Source organism: Neolamprologus multifasciatus, chromosome 9 (genome assembly GCF_963576455.1).
Source record: "Neolamprologus multifasciatus chromosome 9, fNeoMul1.2, whole genome shotgun sequence".
Taxonomy (NCBI): Eukaryota; Metazoa; Chordata; class Actinopteri; order Cichliformes; family Cichlidae; genus Neolamprologus; species Neolamprologus multifasciatus.
The window spans coordinates 22,272,528-22,291,666 of record NC_140447.1 but is presented as its reverse complement, the minus strand read 5'-3'; the positions used below and the strand labels follow the sequence as shown (position 1 = coordinate 22,291,666).

Sequence of the window (19,139 nt, the reverse complement as noted above, 5' to 3'; positions counted from 1 at the left end):
CGAGTGGTTTCAGACCTGGTCCCCATCTCCAAAGCAACCACTTTAAAAGCAACAAGATTGAAAATTTATTGCATGTTGTGGCAATAACTTTTTTTCAGTCCTAAAATATAAATGAAATAAATTTAAAATAGGTTACAAGTATAATATACATAATGTTACATAATATTAAGACATTCAATTTAAGATATAGAGTTATATTTCAGATTTTTGTGCAAAAATCTCTCCTTCCCATTGTTAACGCACACCTTGATTATCATCAACATCTAAGCTTTTCCCAAATCTTCCTCCAGATGAAAGTGTAACCACTGTTGAGCTCTTAGATCACATAAAAGCAGACACACAAAGGGTCACTGATTGCACACCATGCAGTGTTTTTGGCCGGAGTTGTAGGTCACTTGGATTCAAACTCACTTTCTGGCACGGTTCTGGACGGCCTGCTGCTGCTGCTGCTGCTGCTGTTGCTGCTGCTGCTGCTGCTGGACCTGCTGGGAGGGGGCAGGCCTCTTACGGCTGGGCTCCATCACTGGGGAGGGCAGGCCGGGCCGCACCGCCGGGCTCCCTCCGTACGGCGGGCCGGGGGGGCCCATGGGAGCTCCCTGGTGGGGCATTCTCGCTCCAGACGGCATGCCGGGACGCTGGAAGGAAAGAAGAAAGACAGAGAGCATGTATTATATAGAAAAGATTCTGAACGTGTTTTCATTTTAAGCAAAAACGAGTCTTTCTAAAAATACAACAAAGACATTGCAGTGTTTGATTCCAGGTGGAGTGAAGGGGGGACTCTTCTTTGAACACGCCTGACAAAAACACAAATTAGAGCTCCAACAAAGAGCTTCACATCAGCTTCTAATCCAGACGCCACAGACCTGACCCAAAACCCAAACAGCACGCTCACAGAAATAAATATTTTGACTTTCTTCCTCTCTTTGGCAACCTTTGATAACCTTTCAACAATCAAACAGCAGCGGCTTTTACGCAATTTATTGACGTCAATTTGCACCATTTCTGTTTGTGTGTGTCTACATCCTGGGCAGCGAACATGAAGATCAAACCCAGCTGTGAAGCTTCAACTGCAGCGCCGTCTAATATTGGATTTGTTAGACGGTAACAACAAATACAACAGCGAAAACGTCAGATAACCACAGATCAGTCACCTTAAAAGGAACCTGTTATGCTCATTTCCAAATGTTGATTCTTGGACTTTGCTAGAGTAGCTTTGCATGATTCAAAGCTAAAACTAATCCCTCTTTATCTTAAACTGCACATTGGTGCAGCCCATCAGTTCATCCTCTATGAGCCAACTTTCTTCTGATTGGCTGCCCCTTGCAAACAGAAGGTTTGAAGGTGGGGCTGTGTGCTTGAGATTACCATATTAATAATAACAGGAGGCTGTCTTGACCCCATCTAAGTGCCTAAATGTATTGAGCAGTTGAACAGGTGTACCTAACAAAGTGGCCACGAGCGTATATGACAGCATATACGAAAAACAGAACAAGTCCGCTTTAAGAAAACAACTGATTTCCAGAAAATACCAGAAACGAGAGCAGCTGCAGTGGAAGAATCACCAATATCTTGTTCTTTCCACCTTATCTTTTCTCCTCTAAACAAAAATCAGGGTTGGCAGCTGGAAATGAGAATGCACAGAGGGTTTTTCACAGCAGTCAAACTCTGTGACATGCACACTGAAGCGCTAACACACACACACACACACACACACACACACACACACACACACACACACACACACACACACACACACACACACACAAACAAACACACACGTATGTCTCCGAAACAATGCAAGCAGTGTCGGAGACCACACTCCCGTTCTGACGCCTGCGAACAACTGGGCACCTCTCACCTGTGCCTGTCACTCCCATGGCAACAGCTGCCTCCCGCCTCGGTTTATTGTCTGAAACCGAACAGGGCGAAAGAAAGCGAGCGAGAAAAGAAAACGCCTGACTTCATCCAGACCTCTGACTGTCTGTGAAGGGCTCCACCAGAACACGTCCACAGAGAATAACCAGTCCTCTAATTAAAAATTCTATTAATTGAAGTCATCAGAGAGGAAGAGCGGAAGAGGAAGACGGATGCTGGAATGGAAAATATCACAGCAGCAGCATTTTTAATAGCCGGGAGATGCTTTTCTTTATCTTTTTGATGCTTTTATTTATGTGCGTGCGCTAAAGCCACCATAGAAATAAAAGCAGTAGTTCCTCTAATGGCCATATGAGGCTTGCTCCAACAGGGAGTTGATTCCCATAGACTCCTATGTTAAAACGCTCAACTTTAAAGCATTAAAAAGCATTTTCGCAGAGTGGGGGGCACAAGCCGATGTACTCCTGATAGGGATAGGGGGAGATGGAGGCAGATGGCCTGCTGTGGTGACCCCTAAAGGAAGCAGGAAGAACACAAAGGTCAAGAACAAAAACAGTTTTGGCCTGCAGTTTCAAAGAGTTTTAATTATCTGACAATTTTTTCATGGCTCAGACTTCACAGAGGGCCCCGATGACATTTTGTAGAGTCACCATTTTTATTTGTTTCTTTAATTTTGTCCGTAGCGTCATGGCCACTTCTACTGGTCACCATTTAATATCAATTTTACTGACAACCTAAAGCAATTATTAAAACATCGAAATGAAACATTATTTATTTTAGGTTGAATTACAAGTTCAAATGAATCCATTATGTTTTCCACAGTCTCTGAGTAATCATGTTAAATAATAATGACAAAAATAAACATGATTATAGGTTTTTCCCTAATTGGCCAAAGAGCATCTGTGTCCCAAAAAAGCTGCATGACTTTGTTCCCATTGCTTCCTTTATAATAAATGCTTAATAGTTTCACAGACAGTGAGAAGTGATTCAGATTTGTCAAATAATTTTGCATAACTGAGTTCCTATAATGAAAGATCGTTTTATTGATGTATACTGAGGTGTCAAAATAAGCGATTAAGGGTACAGGGGAGGTCGTCAAACGTCGTCTTTATCAGGGAAACACTTGCTGCAATGGTTAGCAATGTGAGGCCAAAAATCTGTACTTTTATTTTATTTTAGGGAAAATAAATAACAGTTTTGAGGAGCGGAGCAGTTTGGCTTTTTTTCCCCTTTCCAGAACATTTAATAGGATCCTTATTGCATGATATTATTGGGCTGAAAACGGAGGACATCACTTCACCTTTTTACTAAAAATAATCTTCTGTGTGCTCTTAACAATAACTCAGTACTCCATGTAGCCTACAACAAGAAAAATTCAAATGTTATTAATAAACCACTCGTCCTGTGTTCACATTGTGTTTAAATACAGCTTTTTTTTCTAATAATACTTCTACGTGTAATTAAATCATAGCCTCACTCGGTAAATGTAGCTGAGTAAAAGTAAAATATTCCTTTCACACTTTCAATGTGGACACTTCATTAGGTACACCTTGGCAGCAGAGGTTGGACTCTCTTTTCTTTTCTTCAACCAGGTGCTGGAAATATTTCTCAGATTTTGGTGCATGTTGACATGACAACATCGCACAGCTGATCTATTGGACTGAGATCTGGTGTCTGTGGAGGTCATCTGAGTGCAGCGACCTCATTGTCATGCTCAAGAATCCAGTTTGAGTTGGTTTGAGCTTTGTAACACAGTGTGCTATCCTGCTGGCTACACTGTGGTCATACATGGATGGACACGATGAACAACAGGTAGTGACAAAGTGTGCTAAGAAAATAGTCCCCGCCCATCACACCAGCAGCAGCAGTGTAAACTGTTGATACAAGGCAGGATGGAGCCCTGCTTTTACATTGTCACCAGATTTTGACCCAAAAGTCCAGTTTTGGTGAGACTTTGCAAAATGTAGCCTCGGTTTTCTCTTCCCAGCTGACACGAGTGCTAACCAGTGTGGTCTTCTGCTTCCTCGCTGGGTGTTTTCTCTTTTCCACATTGGCTGTGTGGGAAAATCCACAGCAGATCTGCAGTTTCTCCAACCGGCACGAACAACCACGCCACCTTCAAAGCCACCTAAATCCCCTTTCCTCACTCCGACGCTCAGGTTGAACCTCAGCACGTCATCTCGACCACGTCTACACCGAGTTGCTCCCATGTGGTCGTTAACAAGCAGGCGTACCTAATAAAATAACACGTGAATGTACACTTCACATGTTTGCTGACTTTAAATGAAAGCAGAGCGCGTTTCCACGCAGTGAAATGCGCTCTATAAATAAAGCTGCCTTGCCTTGAATGAATCTACTCGCAATGTGAGCATCAATCGAACCAGAAACTTTTTATTTTGGAAAACACTCTCAGGATATTTTCAGTGTTTTTCTTCTCCACCTTCCTTTTACTCAAAAAAAAAAAAAAGCATATATACAATGTTACATACGCGCCTCATTACTGAGTGAATTTAATTACAGCAAACACATCAACACATTTACAGAGCAAGAAGCAGACGTTTCCTTTTCTTTCTGTGCCTTGATTAAATTATTATTTTTTCAATTATTTAAAAAGAAATCTCTCGGCGATAATTATGTTCATCTAAACCTCGCAAAGCGGAGAAATTTCTTCATCTGAATAGAAAAAAAAGAAGACGTCTGAGCACAGAAACTGCAGCTACATTTGGTAACATAGCGGGTAAATGTTGGAGGAGGACAGCTGAAGGATACAGCTCGAGGGGGGGGGGGGGTTCATGACCTCACGCATGCTCGCATTTTTCTTAAGTTTGTCATCTCTACATGTAGATTACAGCACGTTCGCACTTGCGCAGGTCTGAGGTGATCTTTAGACCGTTCACAAACACAAACAAAGAGCGGAGAGCGGAGGTAGTAAGCAGCAGGGAGGTTTAATAACTCCGCGCTGACTGTGGATTTTTATTTCCTGACGTATTGTGTGCCCTTTGAAATGGTGATCGAGCAGAGATCCTGTGATAAGAACGACCGAGCAGACGCTGCTGTCACTCCGGCCACTGAGGGGGGGAGGGGATGGGGGGTCAGAGCAACTGAGAAGGGTCTGGGGATAAAACAACATATGGCGGAGGCCTCCTGCTCAAAAGCTGTTAAGAGAGAGGTCCTTCTCCCACTTCCTAGCTAAGCTGGAAAACAACACCCAGACAGGCAGACACACAGAGCTGCTGCTGCTGCTACAACTCCGTCTGGAGAATGTGAGCCATCCAGATAACAGATACACAAAACCATCGCTGGATAATGTACACACGCACACACACACACACACACACACACACACACACACACACACACACACACACACACAATGAGCTGCGCTCTATAATCTGACCTGCTGAACTGACTCCAGCACTCTGCCCGGAGCTCTGCCAGCCAGCCAGCCAGCAATCGAATCTGCCATGTGGATGGATATCTGAGAAGTGTGTTGGCATCTCTGGGAAGGCTGGAGGGATTTGAAGAGGCCAAACTTATCCCACACCGTACTAAACATATGAATCTGTGGGTTGTTACATGCACGGTCCCTGAAAGGCTTCGATTGGAGCTCTGAAACCTGCTAAAATCTGAGGATGAGGCTGCTTCCTTAAGACTTGCTTTAGAACAAATTCCCCATCTTTCATGTTATTGTGCTGCTATATGTTTGGAAGCGCTTATAGAGCGTGCTTTTATTTTATTTACAAAAGGTGATTAAAGGTGAATAAAGCTGCAGTAACTGATTAATCGATTGGCGGATAATTCATTTTCTGGCATGGCTGATTAACAGCTTGAGTCATTTTTATTAACTGTGCTTTAATTTCAGCATCTAGCATGTTTTCACTTTTCATTTAGTCACCTTGCGGACGCATTTTTTTTAATCTAACTGATGAATATTTTTCTGAGTTTCTCTTAGTTTAGTTTCGCCTGCAACAAACCCAAAAGCATGGACAGAAAAACCTACGAGAGGCTAAAAATGGCCGTTTTTACGTTATTGCTTGCAAATGTACTCAAACGAGTATGTGACTGGATTTATCAGATGTCTTATCAAACCCTTTCCGAGCTGAATTAAAGAGCATTTGCAGGTTCCTGTTTTATTTAGTTTAGCGGCGTGGAGGGCAGTGAGAGCGGCTGTCGTTCAGATCGTCATTAGCTCATTAGATTTCAGATCAGCTGCTACAACTCTGCTTACAGTCTGGTGTTTACACGAAGCGACACATTTGATCACATTTGTCCTCCTTGCCGGCTATGTCATCTCCGTCGCGTGTTTGATTCGCTCCCCGCGGGAGGGTTATCAGTCATCTCGTCTGTGCTGTAGTTACTGTAAGTACTTTAATACTTTCAGAGGGCCCAGGCAGATGGAGGGCAGGCGCGGGACGAGTAAGAAGTTAAATCGTTCTCACTGAGCAGTTCTTTGATTTTGGTGTTTATGTGGAGCATATTTATTGCGTTTGGGCTTTTCAAGCAATTATTTTTAACCTTCAAGACGTCACTCAAACGGCAGGAAGACATTTATATGTGCTGTTGTGACATTTTTCTATTTTAAAAACGTTTCCCACCATGATTTTCTTTTTAAATTAGCCCGTTGGTGTGGCGAGTATTTATTGAATGGTTCCACTTATAATCACCACATTCTAATGTTTTGCATTTCATTTTGACAATTTTACGTAAAAAAAAAAAAAAAAAAATTTTGAATGTTTCTGCAAAAAATAGCTCAACTATAACATATTTTTTAAATTCTTGCCATTTTTCACTCTTTCTTTGACAGAGCGGTGCAGAGAGGAGGCAGGTAAGCAGGTAGTGAGCAGGTGTGGAACGACATGCATGGTCTGGGTTCGAACCCTGGTGCAACAAATAAAGATGTGTAAACCCTCTGAGGTCATTTAAGATGACTCAAACCCTAAATATATGAATTTTGCTTCTATGTCCATGTAAAATACTGATCACAACAAAGAGCGAGGAGCCAGGAGGGAACGAAAGTCACAGCATTTTACTAGTTTTTTGTTGTTGCACCGCATATAAACACACATTAATCTTACTATAACAGCAGTACTAAATGCATTTTTATACGTACACTATCTCCTCTTTACCGGGCGAGCAAACATCGTCACACACACGATTATTGACATCAATCCGAATTCTTTTCCTTTTTGTGTTCACATGTCACCTTCAACATGTCGCCCACAGAGATTCACTGAAGTGTAAACCGATTCAATTTGATTTACACAGCACCAAATCACAACAGCAGTCGCCTCTAGGTGCTTTATTTTGCAAGGTTAGGACCTATAGAGATAACCCCAACAATCACACAAGCCCCTATGAGCAAGCACTTGGTGATGGTGGGGAGGAAAAACTCCTTTTTTACAGGAAGAAACCTCAGGCAGAACCAGACTCGACCACGGGGAGGGGGAACCGTCTACCACAGCCGGGTGGAGGTGAGGGGAGGGAGACAGGACAAAAGGCACGCATCAAGATTTTCATTCCTGCCTGTTTTTCGGACCGCGTCAGTGTCTCCAGCTGTCCGTGTCTGCAATCGAGTATAATCCAAGCTTCAGACCTCAGAGACTTAAAAGCGGACATCTGAGCAAATGTGTTAACAGACACTTCTGTATTGTATCATCTCTGATTGATTCCTGAAACACAATCTTCAGGATGTTATTTTGGTTACATAAAGCAGGATTACACTTCAGGGGCTGGATTAGCCAAGACAGACTAACTCTGGAGTGTAGTGGTCAAGTCAAAGAGCCTCGGTTTGAAGGCCATCCGGTGTAAAAAAGAAATAAATATTAATTACACATGCTTCTATCTGTTAAGACATACTAGCTGATTATTTTATCCATCAACAGTTTTCAGTTGTCAGGAGAAAAGCTAATCGGGACGTTTTATTTGGTTTCTCACCCGTTAACAGTGAAACAGGATGCTCGGCCTCTCGTAGCCTAAAGAGTCAGCTCACCAAAAACTGCACTGAAAGACGCTCTCGTTCACTTTTAGAGGTTTTCCAACCATGCAAATGGCTTCATGTGCTGACATTTTGCAGATATTAATAACCACCCATTGAAAAGATCTTTTCAGGCTGCGCGCTGAAAACCATTAAACTTCCTGATAGAGAGAAATTTCAGTGAAAATCAAGGTCTGCGGATTTTTACTTGGGTTACCTGGACATTGTGTTTGGAAAGTCAAGTAGTTGTTGAATTAGATTTTTTTAACTGTTTTTATTTTGCATTTCAATACCGTGGCGCCACAGACGAAATGACTTTCACCTCTGCCGCATCACAGCGTGGAGGCACGCCGATATCTCACATCCCAAACAGCCAAACCCGAACCCCACTCGTCTTCCACTCGAGGTAACTGAGCTTAAACATTTTATTTGTGTAAATTTCTGTGAAGGGAACAATGAAGGCAACCCAGCTGTGAGAGAAACTGAAGTTTACATTCGCTCTCAGTTACACAAACACACTGTGAATCCACCGACGCCCGAGCCTACACTGTGTCATATTATGCTTTTGGTTTATCGGGGTTTTCCCACGGAGAGGGCTCGAAGGCTTCCTCGCCGACTTTCACGAGCCACAGAAGTTGCACAGCAGAAGGGAGGTGAGGGAGACAATGAGAGGAGAGGAGGAAGGGACTTCAGCCCACCCATCAGTCCTCGAACCGAAGCTCGGCCAAAGCCTGCTGCTGCTGCTGCGACCTTCAGGAACCGCAGCTATGACTGCATCCACAGCATTTATGTGTGTGTCTGTGTTTTTTTGCATGTAAATCCATCTGCGCACGTGTGTCTTTGCTTTATTCGGCCATGAAAGGAAAAGGAACGTCACCGCTCGCCACAAGCTCACAAACTGTGCCGAATCATCTCCCCCTCCTCATCCACCCCCCCAATCCCGTAGTGTAAATATTTCTCCATTCTGCAGTATACACGTCGAGGAACCTGCCACAAGTATTACAACAAGACTTTTCCATCTCATAATGTGGGGGAAGAGAAAGAGCAGAGGAGAGGAGAGGCATGGGAGAGGGGGGGAAAAAAGCAGAGGGAAATATTTGGCTTGGAGCAGCCAGAGCCTCATCAAGGTTAATTGGTCTGTTGAGAGGACACACTCATCTGGCTCATCAATCACCTGGTCCATTGTTTCCTAAAGTCGGTCTCCGGGCGCAGGGCTTCGGCTCCGCAGCCCCTCTAATGACCGCTCCTGTCAAAAAGAATATACCTCATCTTGTTTCGGTGTATAAATCTCGCCGTGTCGCTAAGCCTGACACCGGCCCTGATTAAAATGGAGTCAGCTCTAAAACCCAGGACTTAAAAGGGTTTCACAAACATGCTTTATCGAGTCATTTTGACCTTCCCGGTGTACTTGAGGCTTTGGAAGAGGTGAGAGTCAGTTCAGCTGGATGATGATGCAGATATTTAGGACGATGGCACCCCGGCTCGTCTTTAAGGAGCTGGAAACACTTCTGATCAACTTTACCTACAGACATGACGCACAGTCCAGCTTCCCACCACACGTGCCTGCGTCTGTGGACAAGCAGTCAGTGGTGTGACACGAGTTTCAAGTCTGCTTGTGGTCCACGAACAGAGCCTAACTGAACACACACTTAAAAATCCAAACGTTCATTTTAAAGCTTTTCTCGAGTAAAAGACTCAAATATCTAAATACTTTTAAATCACAGACAACCGGCCCATTTACTACAAATCACCAGAGGCCTCCAGGTAACACTAGACCCACGTGAAGGGCACACAGGGTGCTCCACAGGGAAGAGTTTAAAGGAAGGAGTGGTGCCAATGCAGAGTTCGTCCAGCAGCAGCGCATGCAGCAGAGTAGCATCACAGTGACCCAGTCACCTCTTTTCCACATGCGTGCACCTCAAGCAATCCTGGGTCCTCACTCATGCTCTAGTTATCAAGTCTTAAACTGCACAGCTATTAAAAGGCAAGCATCATTTCATCTTTTGAGGTTTCTCCAACCCACAGTCGGGCTAATTTGTGTGATTTCTTTAGTGAAAAGTCTGTTAGTTCTCCACTTTCTCAACAACGTAAAGATTACGATTAGAAAATGTAAAAACACTCTTGAGATGAGCATGAACTATCGCAAAGTCTTGTCACCTTCTTAAAAAGCTGTGCCCCGTTTCAGAATCTGAGTAAAGGTGAAGCTTAATTCATCTTTTTCAGGAAGTTAAAACCACAACGCAGCTCCAGAGTTAGACACTCTGCAAACTATGGGTTGTGACGTCCTGAGAGGAATGTAAGAGATGGCGAGATGATTAAAAATGATTCTTTTTCTCTCTTTGCTGTCATTTTTATTTTTGTGTATGTCACAGCTAGAGTTTGGCCGCATGTTTGTAGCTAATCTTTCGCCTCGTTTCCGGTCGTCTTCTGTTGACCGTATGAGAAAAAAAATGACAAAAGCTGATACTATTAGGCGGACAACACAATTGTAACATGGGCGGTTTGATGATTTACTGATTTGAATCACCACAACATGAGTTGAATTCATAAGAAAACGATGCCTCATGCTTTGAGAAGTCATGTTCGGTCGTTTTCCTGTGAAATTCTTGGTTCATTCATTTTTATTGTTGCTATTTTTCTCTTATGGGTCAGTAAACCACAGAAATCTTTTGTTTGGAAGTCTTTGAGCGCTTCGCTGCGCTATTTCTGAACACTTCAGTGCAGGGTGGATGCGGCACAACGAGATAAAGGTCAGATAACGCTATCTGTAAAAGCTACCTTATTCCCCTAAAAGGCCGATATCAACAGATACATCAGTGTTAGCTGCTTAACTGGAACAGGAATTGATGACAGGTGGATTTAAAAGGTCGAGTCACTGGCACAAACTGTATCTACACTCGAATCAAAGTTCTAACTACAAAGTGATGCTTGCAGATTTGTTTTTTCACCGCTCTCAACCCTCGAAATGCATTCGTCTCCTCACCAAAACAAACCACTACTGAAGCAGACTTTGTGTGCTGCGTGTGGTTAATGGCAATAGTTGCTTAACCTCTAAACCATGAGCAACACTTCACTTGACATTTCATGCTAGCTTTTGCATGAATGGGCTGATTGTACCCCCGCATCATTTCCGGCATGGCCGCCTGCCTCGGCTCCGTCTACGATACTACATCGGTTTGTCTCGTGACCTCACAGGTTCAAATTGTTTCACGCCGCCTGGAAGGCTGCTCCGGCTTCGCTGTTTTGAGCGGACTCGTCATTTCCCCCCCTTTTTCTGTCTGTTACTCCCAGGGAAGCATGCTCAGTGAGCGCCTCTGTTAGCCAAAGGGGGAGCTGGCTGCTTTTCGCTTCTACTGCTGCTGCTGAGCTTCTATTTCTTTTCTCTCGCTCTCTCTCTCTCCTTTTTTTTTATTTATTTATTTTTTATTAGGGGGGTAAGAAACCCTCTTCTCCACATCATCCTCCTGCTCCAGCCCCATCCATCCATCCACGCTGCTCCACTTCTCGCTCTCTCAAGCTATCTCCTCACAGGCTGGGATCCAGGGGGCTGGAAATAACCTTCACATGGCCAGCTTTACCCAGCTATCTCTCACACACAGACCGCCGCTGCTGCTGCTGCTGCACCGACTCATGCGCACACACACACACAGACACACACACACACACACAGATGCATGCCAGAGCCCAGCTCCCTTCACGGGAATGACGGACAGCGCCACTCACCACTCCATGGACCAGGAACTCAAACAGTTTGCTCTTGGTGGCTTTCCTGGCTCCCCCCGCCGTCTCCTCCATAGCCATTTGCTCAGTCCCCTCCGTTCACCCTGCTATGTCTCCCCTCTCCTTCTTTTGTCTTTCCCTCTCCCTTCACCCAGCCTCCTGTTCCCCTCCCCTGCTCCACTTTCCTTCTCTTTGTGCTCTCCTTTTCAGCACTGCCTGTCCCTGACTCTCCTTCTCTCTCTCTCTCTCTCTCACACTGCCTCGCTAGCTCTCTCTCTCTCCCTCTTCCCTCCCTCTCCCTCTATTTTGAATGTGCAGCAGCCCTGCCAGCCTCTCACTGTGTCTAGCTCACTTTTTAGTTGAGCTGCCTTTCAGGAGCCCAGCACGTCGCTTGGAGGTGGAGGGGAGGGGGGAGAGAGAGAGAGAGAAAGAGAGAGAGAGAGAGAGAAGCTGTGTGGGGGTCTGGCAGGGGGGTTTCAGCCAGCCCACTCTGCCGCTCCCCCGCACAGCTGTTGCATTCCAATGGTAGATAAGGGCATGCGGTGCTGCCAGGCTGCCGTTTGGGGGGTGGGGGGTAAACTCAGTTAGCCATTTCTCTGCTGCAGCCCCCCCCCCCCCCCTCCCCTCCGGTGACCAACCGAGAGGCCACGGTCAGCACACGCAGAGCTCCGACTCTGGGCTCATTCTCAAAAAAGGACATTGGGCTCTTAAAGGGGCCACGCTTGCATATCATTACCACATGTGCGCACTGCCACATATGACGTGCTGGTGATGAATATAGGAGTAGGTCGATGCCATTTCCTCAACTCAAAGCAAGACCACTCAAGACACACTTGAGTATTTCTGAGCGAGCCAACGGGCTCTGGAGCCACTTCACAAAAGGGGAAAAAGGCCACGTCAAGAGCACCTTCATTTCCTGCCTCCCTCTGCCGGCCCTCGTCAGGGTGCATTCACAGGTTACAAGTGTTTCCTTCAACTCGCTTCATTAGCTTTTACCTTTTACCCAGTGGTGTAGCCAGAGGCTACGCTCAGGCTGTAACAAACAAAACAAGGCCGGCCTGCACAGCAAGGTGACTGTGTCTCCCCGCACGTGTAATAAGGTTGTGTTGTGATTTCTTCCAGGTCGCTTTCTGAAGCTTCCTCAGCAAAAAAATGCAGGGGAAGGCGACAACGCATTTGTCCACTGAAGGTCACAGAGAGAAAGAGTAACACACAGACGGCTGCTTTGATTTCAACATGACACGCTGACACACACACACACAAAAACGCCACACAGGTCATTACTCTGACGCAAACCACGCCACGCTGAAGATTATGAGTCTTTCAAGTCAGCTTCAGCTCCCCCCCCCATTCTCACACTCCCCTTCACTCGGCCGTCAGATCAGAGGAGTGAAATATTCATGAGGTTATCTGACTGACAAAGGGGGCAAAGTGGGGCATGTTCAAAAAGGCGGCTTGGCTTTGTGACAAAGGACGGCAAACTGTCACCCTCCTTTTCCTCTGTTCTGCTGAAAAGAGCTGAACGGCATGCAAGCAGCCAATTAACACGCAACGTGCCGGCTAATCATCACTGTAAAGCGACGAGCTCGTTCTTTAAAAAAAAGGAGCAAAAACTCTTTGGTTAATGTGGGAGCTCAGAGGTCGTGACCTTCTCGAGGATGCAACATGCCTCAGGACCCAGGCCTGTTTTAGTCATCTGCATTAGCTCTTATGTGACTTAAAGCCACTGTTACTGAGGGTTAGTTAAGCAGCAGCAATCCATTAAAGAAATAAAAATAAATTCAAACACATGCCCCTCGAACTTCCTCAAGCTTCTGATTACTGGGTTATTGACAGATAAATGTTGGCCCTCGCATCAGCCGCTGACAGCTTGGTGGTGACACCTGCTGCTGAGATGAGTGTACTGCTGCAACCATTATTTCAGTCTGGGAAGGTTTCGAGGAGCAAAAACCTTCCTTGAATTATATATTTTTTCCTTTTAAAGCAGCATCAATCGACTTGCATTCTCGCATCCCGTCAGATTAACCTTTAATTACCTGTGTGGACTTTAAATATAATAATCGCACTGGCGTACGAGGTGTACGTCTCAATTTCCTGCAAGGTCAAAAGCTCAAACCCGCCGAGCTTATCCGTGCAGATCCAGGGATTGTGCCAATCTCCCGTTTCTCCAGCAACAACACGTGGGCGTTGAACGATAACAAAGAGATCTAGCAGCTCGGGCGATGTGAAAGGAAGCCTCGAGCGCAGGAGTACCCCCTGCTGGCCCCCCATCAGCTCCCTCACCAAAGCCAGTCAGTCTCACCAAATGGTAATGTCCCAGTGTGTAGCAGGGGGGGGAGAGTTACAGGGGGTAAGGGAGCCACAGTAGTGCTATTAATGCCCAACAGGGGGAGCAAACAAGCAGGCAGGGAGGAGCCGGCTGTTTGAATGGGAAGGAGGGCTCCATATTTAGGGTCTGGCTGTACTGAGGATAAAAACCCAATGATGGCAATCAAGGGACATTAGGGAGAGCAAAATAACTTTTCTGATAATCTGTAATGTCTGGAGCCAGCTTCCAAAAGAGGATTTCATTCCCAAAGCATCTCTTCAGAGGTTTTAATCATTCTTCACTTCCTCATTCGGCCACATGAGGGCATCAAAGAGCTCACCGTATACACAGTGCAACAGAAAGCAACAACAATGGCCTGTTTCTGCTCCTGCAAAGCCAACTGCACCACTGTGCTGCAGTACGTTCTCCTCAAAGACGGCCTGGGAGAAGAAAAATATTAGAAAATTCTCTCGGTGCATAAAACAGGATGTGTTTAACCCTGCAAGCTTTTACAAAACTTTCCAAGTTGTTCGATTTACCCATCTTTCTCTTTATAAACTCTTTAAACATTTGCCACAAAAACGACTCAGGACAAGGGGCAAACAACGATTAATGAATTATTATGTTGATAAAGATACTAACTGATTAACTATCACGTACCATAAAACCTTCGAGGAGGTTTATTATAAGCAGAAAAACAGTTTATGTTTTTTTTTTGAAGCAGTAAAAATATAAGGTGGGGTTGAAAAGAAAAAAAAAACATGTTGTAGTAAATCCACATTTTCTGTTATGAGAAAAAAGCAATGAAAACCATGAAAGGATCGCTCAGCGAAGCACAAGCTTTTGTTTTTTCTTAAGGGCAACTTATAAAAATCAGCTCTGTCCAACTGCAGCCGTTTGAAAGAGGTTTTTACAGAAGTCTGCAGTGCTGTGGAAAACTGGTTTTAATAGGGTGAGCAGCAGCCAGGTGCTGTCAATCAAATCCACTTTATTAACTGATCACCCGTATGTCAAACTGCGCAATACTCAGAGTAACTGCAAAAACAGCACAATTAGAAAACTTTAAAGAGAGTCAAATGTGAGGCCGTCTCTGCCACAGCTAAAGCCCAAATTTGATCATACAACAGGACAGTGATCCCAAGCACAGCAGCAAATCTACAGTCAGAAAAGAATCAAGGTGCTGCAACGACCCAGTCAAAGCCCAGACCTCAACCTGATTGAAAAGTGCCGATGGGACCTGAAGAGAGCGGAACAGAAATGAATGTCCCCAAACTGGGCATGTCCAAAACTGGGTAGCTTTTGGAAAAGCATATTTGAAACCATGTCCAACATATTTGGTGTTCCAATTGCACCCTGCCCGTTTATAGCTATTTTTGGGGTGACGCCTTGTGATGCCAGTCTTTCCAAATCACACTCTGATCTTCTGGCATTTTACACTCTTTTGGCCCGTAGAATGATATTATTGAAATAGAAAGAGCCACTTCCACCTGTATATGGGCAATGGGTTAAGGATGTCATGTACTATACTCAGCTGGAAAAGATCCGCTACACTGTAAAAGGTTCGGTTCGGAGGTTTTATGACACATGGCAACCTTTTCTTACTTACTTTGAAAGATTAAGTCCGGATACTATCGCTTAATGTGCGTGTGAGTGGTTGTTTTTTTTTTTGTTGTTTTGTTTTGTTTTTTCTTTTTCCCTTGCTGTTGTTCATTTATTTTATTATTTACTTTGTATCTGTAATTTTCTTTTATTTTATATCTTCTTTCCTCTCTGGCTGGGTTTTAGTTACACTGTTCTGGGTGGGTGGGCACGACTGTTTGTTAATATTGCCGTAATTGTTGTTGGAAGCAATTCTTTGTTCAATAAAAAGACCTTGATAAAAAAAGAAAAAAAGAAATGAAATGAATGTCCCAAAACTCAATAAACATTGAGCGTTTTAAAGAAGAGTGGGCCAAAAATCCAGAAAAACTTTAATAGGCCTGTGAAACCTTCCTTTGTGACATGACTGTACAGCATCTTAGCGATGATAAAAAAAATAGGTTGCCATTAGTGTATTGATGCAATTTCCAGCTTTATATATGTATTTTTTGACTCTACTAGAGCAGTTTCTATGATTCAGAATTAAAAGAGTTATCTTATAGCCCTGAGCCTGGTTCTGCTAGAGGTGTCTTCCTGTTAAAAGGGAGTTTTTCCTTCCCACTGTTGCCAAAGTGCTTGTTCATAAGGGGTCGTCTGATTGTTGGGGTTTCTCTGTATTATTGTACTGTCTTTAACTTACAATAATAAGTGCTTTGAGGCGACTGTTGTTGTGATTCAAATGCTATAGACAAAAACTGAACTGAATTGAATACTGGGTCTTGATTAAGGCCCTCAGTATATAAAAACAAGCTTTTTTAGCTCCTCCCCCTCTTTAAGCCAAATGCCTTCTGATTAGCTGACCCTTGCAAACAGCAAGTGGGCGGGGCTTCTTCTCTTACAGCCACAGCATATTAGGAATATCCACTCTAGCTGACATCACGCAGATCAAAGAGCAGAAAACAAATGTCTTAAATGGAGCGTTCAGAGGCATGTTTTTGTTATTATGTTTTCACCCGTTCAAAAGAAAAATCTAAAACTATCTATAGTCAAAAATTCAGGTATTAACATAAAATTCTGTCTTACTAATTCTGACGTCTGAGAACGATTTAATTTTCACAAGTGTATTTGCAGTGGTGGAAACAAGCTTTCTTAAGGAGCGGCCTATCACTTCCTCACACCCTGACCTCAGTCTGTCATGCAGGATAAGCTTATTATAGGCATCCATCACCGTTACAGTAGATGAAAACTACAACAGGTCACCTTTAGTAAGAGAAAAATAATAAAATACTAAAACATCGGCTTTTTCTCGCTACACCGACGGCTAAAACGTGTAGCATGTGACGTCACCTTTTCTCAACTCAGTCTCACCCACTTTAAACCAATGAGACAAAGAAAGAAAACAGAGAGAGAAGGATCTCCCTGAACTATATCTGAACTAACATGGCTTATAGTTTTATGTAAATACAGGACAGCATCGCTCAGAGTGATTCAGGAAACCGTGTCAGGGCTCTCAGTGTGAAAAGGTTGGCAGCTGTGGGTGTTTATGATCAAGGCTACAAAAGTTTGAACGCAGAACAAGTGGGTTAGATATGAATGTAGTCACATTTTTCTTTCTTTGTCTTTCGTGAAGTTCATAACAGGTAAGAAAAGCTCACCGAAGCTACATATACTTGATTTCTTTGCGCTATTTAACCAATGATGTGAAGCAAAAGGCCGAGAGAAAGAAATACAGAAAAGAAAAGGGGCGATTTTGCTGCTATGTGCAGAAAAAGCAAAGAGTAAAATTGGCACCGCCACTGAGGTATAACGTACAGCTCCCAGTGGCAAGGTTTACATACCAGAAGCCACGAACCTGCCCTCGTCAACATTATTGCCACAGACAGATGGGGCGCACTAGGGGGAATATGGACCGGGCACGAAGAAAAGTCTCACTCCCTCCCACCACTGGGCCCCTCTCCTCTCTTTCTTCAGTTTAATAGCTGCAGACAAAACCCAGCTCAAGCCGCTTAAAGGCCAGAGCTCTCGGAAAGCCACTCAACAGTCATCAGCCGCCATCAAAGGGACTGTACAAAAGCTCGCAGCGCTGCACCTTCGCTGAAGGGGGGATTAGAGAGAAGGGAAGTACGTTTTGGTACCGAGTCCTTGCAGCTCGGCATATGTAATGAACAGGAACCTGCAGAGAAAGAGAGAAAAGTCTCCCATGACGGCTGAAAATAATGGAGCATCTGCTGATATTTTTGTGATCAAAGTAGTTCGGCACAATACACTGTGAGGTGAAAAACGTCGGCACAAAGCAGCAGCGTTCCCATGGATATTTTTTGCCACTAAGGCATGTTAAGCACCGAACCTTAGAAGCCGCAGATAAGAAGTTTAGGGTCGACCTTGGCTTTCGGGGGTTGTTTGGGACAAAGCATCTTTATCCAGACAGCGTTTATGCTTCGGCTGCTGAAGAGACGCCGTGGGAGCAGATGGGAAGAGGACGCAACAGTAATGAGCCAAGTTTCCCCGCAAGCGACAAGCTCCACACTGGGACGAGCCTGCGGCGTTACCTGCCTCGGGGTATTTCCTGTTTGCTGTAGCCATGACAACGGGATAATCTGCCTTGTGTTTAGAGCTAACAGCCAATCCGGTGAAAGCGACTTCACCGACTTCAAAAGTGGAGCAGCAGCTGGTGAAGCGCGAGAGGAACCATTTCAGTTCTTAAGCTGTGAAACTGAAAAGAAAGCCGAGTTTTAGAGAGAGAGGGAAGACTTCGGCTCGTGTTAGTCAGCGGCGAGGTCAGCACGATCAGCTCTGACACAAGCATACAGTGAAAAACAGCCGCTCAGTATGAATAAACCTCGCCAGCTCCCATATAAAATTCCACAGGATGAAAAATAAAGCTGGCAGGATAATTCCCCCCCTACTCCAAACTCTCCCTCTCTCACTGCTTCTCTTCTTTCCTTCTCTGCATCCAAGCTAAGTGCTAGCCCTGATCTTTCAACACCACTCCGCCCGTGCTGGACGGGACACGGAGACGACAGAACGAGGGCAGGATCGTTACGTGCAGGGCAGAGATCAAAATCATGGATGAAGAGCAGAGCCACATCTTTAAAACTGGACCCACTCCTTCAGTGGTAGTTTGTACCTCCAATATGCAGACATACAGCTCTAATTTCTAAGCCAGCTTCATTAAAAAGTATTATCTAATGTGAATACAGTGCAAAAAAAGTCTGATTTGTGAAAAGGCAATTGCCTGCTAAACCCTAATAACCGGCTGTTCCACCCTTGGCAGTGAGAACTGCAGTCAAGCATTTGTGATAACTGTTAATGAGTCTTTCACATCGCTGTGGAGGAATTTAGTTCCACTCGTCTTTGCAGTACTGTTTTAATTCAGCCACATTAGAAGCTTTTCCAGCACGAGCAGCCCGTTTAAAGTCGTGCCAAAGCATCTACGTCAGATTTAAGGCTGTACTTTGACCAGGCCACTCCAAAACCTTCAGTTTGTTTTGTCTGTTGAGCGATCAGAGGTGGATTTACTGGGGTGCTTTGAGTGCTCTTGAGCTTCGAGGCACAAACTGATGTTCAGATATTCTCCTTCGGGACTTCGGGCAGAGATACGAACTCATGGTTCCCTTAATATTGACAGCTCTTCCAGTAATTGAAGGACTTTTGGTAGGCTGGTCACCTTTGGAAAGGTTTCTT

The 19,139-nt window shown here is 44.5% G+C and overlaps 1 protein-coding gene across 5 annotated transcripts in view; it reads right to left on the bottom strand.

Moving 5' to 3' along the window:
- Positions 1–19,139, bottom strand: part of smarcd3b (SWI/SNF related BAF chromatin remodeling complex subunit D3b) — a 61,781-nt gene that overhangs the window by 28,284 nt on the left and 14,358 nt on the right. For 4 of the 5 annotated variants that reach the window (XM_085172213.1, XM_085172214.1, XM_085172216.1 and 1 more), the window contains exons 1-2: positions 11,573–14,882; positions 412–635 (exon numbers count right to left, since the gene is read on the bottom strand). In XM_085172213.1, the coding sequence (XP_085028339.1) occupies positions 412–635; positions 11,573–11,650 (302 nt within the window). In that variant the 5' untranslated portion in view covers positions 11,651–14,882. Of the gene's footprint in view, positions 1–411; positions 636–11,572; positions 14,883–19,139 lie in introns of those variants that run through there. The other variant, XM_085172215.1, reaches the window with a different exon arrangement.